This window comes from Platalea leucorodia, assembly GCF_965183815.1.
Source record: "Platalea leucorodia genome assembly, chromosome: 4".
NCBI classification, from domain to species: domain Eukaryota; kingdom Metazoa; phylum Chordata; class Aves; order Pelecaniformes; family Threskiornithidae; genus Platalea; species Platalea leucorodia.
In genome coordinates, this window is record NC_138826.1 from 21,956,788 (window position 1) to 21,959,103 (window position 2,316).

A 2,316-nucleotide genomic window follows, 5' to 3' on the forward strand; every position below is an offset into this window, starting at 1 on the left:
ATCGTTATTAAGCATTTCTGGATGTTTCATCTGGATTTATTGTATTCAGATAAGCTCAGTGATATCAATGCAAGTAATGACAGAAATGAGACATTGTATCTGATTATACATCTTGTATACTGAATTAGAACAATTAGGAGATTAAAAGTGAGCTGCTGAAGTACTCTCTTTTACAAGACCTCCCACCTCTTTGAGCTTCTCTGTGATGACAAAACATCTGTAGGAAAGGGAGGAATTCCACGGGGCAAAGAGGTTTGGAGCAGGTGGGTTGTTAGCCCACACGAGAATAGACAGGGCACTCCTTTGAGGGGTCACTCTTCTGCACCACGTCATAGTCGCAGCTTTTCTTGTTGAAAACGACTTTACAGTTCTCTTTGTCATAACCAACAGGAGTATGAAAGCTGCAATTGGCAAAGAGAAATCAAATGTTAGACTGAGAGAAATAAAAGATTCAGTGCTATAGTGGTTCAGTGATTATAGCTTGAACTAGTGCTGAGTGGGATACCTCTAAAACTATGGCTAAGACCAGCCTAGCTAGCTTGAGTGCCACACAGCTACAGCTTCCAGGGCCTCAAATGATGCCTTGCTGGACTGCGCTGTGTAGATGCACCATTACGCTCAGCACTAGCATAGGATTTCTAGCACAGCACTCTACAGTGTGACATAAGCATGATCTTCACATGTTTTATCTCTTTTCCATTAATTTTTCATTATTGCCAGTTTGCTTAGAATGTGGTAGATGTTTCCTGACAGATTGAGTGTCACTTGAGCAAAGGCTATGATCTTAATCAAGGCATTTTGGCCCTTTGAGAAGGTTGGATAAGAGGAAAGGAGGATGTTGGAGATAGATACTTCAGAGCAGAGGCTTCTCACTCTAGGCTCAGCATGTTCCCTGGAGAAAAGCATCTCCTGAAATGGATTCAGATCATCACAAACCCTGTAAAGGAGCTTCACTTGTGGAATGAATTCCTTCCTGCCCCCACTTTCCCTGCTAAGGAAAGACTTAACTGCAGTGTAAGAGGGGTCCACAGGTTGCGCAAAATAAAGGCAAGCACCAACTGGATGTGTCTGGAAGGGCTTGTGTCCACTCCCAGTCAGCAGAAAGTGAGCTCAGGTAAACACAGCCAAGGATCCAAATGATCAAGAGCTGTATATGGCTTGCCCTAGCTCTGTGACAGGGGTCAGGAAAGGATCTCTTGTGCCCTTAGGAACTCATTTATTCCCAGTAAATGCAAAGCTGTGGTCTTCCTATGGGCAATGATGCTACCAAAAAGTTAAAACTTACAGGGAGCAGCAACGCATTGATTCTAGGTTGCAGCTGCATCTGAAGCAATTATCTGTCCTTGCGATCTCTCCAAAGGGGTATAGTTTTCCATCCAGGACACAGCCTGCGTAAGACAGCAGCAAAAGAAAACATGTTCTTTAAGCCTCCACATAAGGGCTAAAAAGTTTAAAAGTGATTGCAAGTTTTCTGAAAATGTTTTTCTTGGCAATAGTAAAGTAGAAGTAATTTTGTTCTCCAGGTTATTACCTGGACTATTTTGAGAGCCTGAGCTTGCTTCTTATTCACTTGTTAGACACTGTTTCAGTGTGACAGATCTGGGGTGAACGTGAGCAACCAAAGAGCCAGGTCTGCCGCCTGGCACCACACTTTATTCAAAACTACCCTCAACTCCAGCATCAGCTCCGTATGCTGGAGTAGCAATAGTAACCCACCACCAATAGCAATAATATTGCTGCAACCATACCCAGTCCAGGGGAAGACTTGGTTTTTCCCTACTTTTGGAAACTTGGTGCTGGAACCTCCTATTTGCCTCTTTCTGACATCTCCCGCCCTCCCTTGTATTTTGAGCCCTTCCTGGCAGCTCCACATAGAGCCAAGCTGCCACAGAACACTCAAGTGAGAGGACCTTCCCTGTTCTTACCTTTGCTAGCCTCTCCTGGCTTGCGCATTTTAGAAAAGCAGTATGCATCACCCAGCGTCACTATGATGCCCATTGCAACAAGGAAAGCCAGAAAGCTCTTCTGTAAAAAAGACACAGAGCCCATGGAATGAATTCACTTCCACTTTGATTATCTTTGTTTTCAAAACCTAAATCACTGAACCTGAAGAAAAATTAGAAATAAGCTTATGTGTACATGAAAATGTTGGAAAAGGGCACGCCAGATACTTCACTGCATTGATGACTTTTTCCTTTAGGTTGGAAGAGACAAAATGGTATGACAGAAATGTGTCAGCAGCATCACACTCTGCTGAAGTCCAATCTCTAGAAATCACAAAAAGCTTCAATAGTATTATACACTTGAAAGCCCTGT

General features: G+C 43.2%; 1 protein-coding gene across 1 annotated transcript; it reads right to left on the reverse strand.

The window, feature by feature from the left end:
- Positions 1-271: 271 nt before the first annotated feature.
- On the reverse strand, positions 272-2,049 carry LOC309589046 (beta-microseminoprotein-like; the record flags this gene model as incomplete). Its single annotated transcript, XM_082308897.1, has 3 exons — positions 272-401; positions 1,286-1,388; positions 1,926-2,049. The coding sequence occupies 3 exons, from the start codon at positions 2,047-2,049 to the stop codon at positions 272-274; spliced, it is 357 nt and encodes a 118-aa protein (XP_082165023.1).
- Between the last annotated feature and the right edge of the window lie 267 nt (positions 2,050-2,316).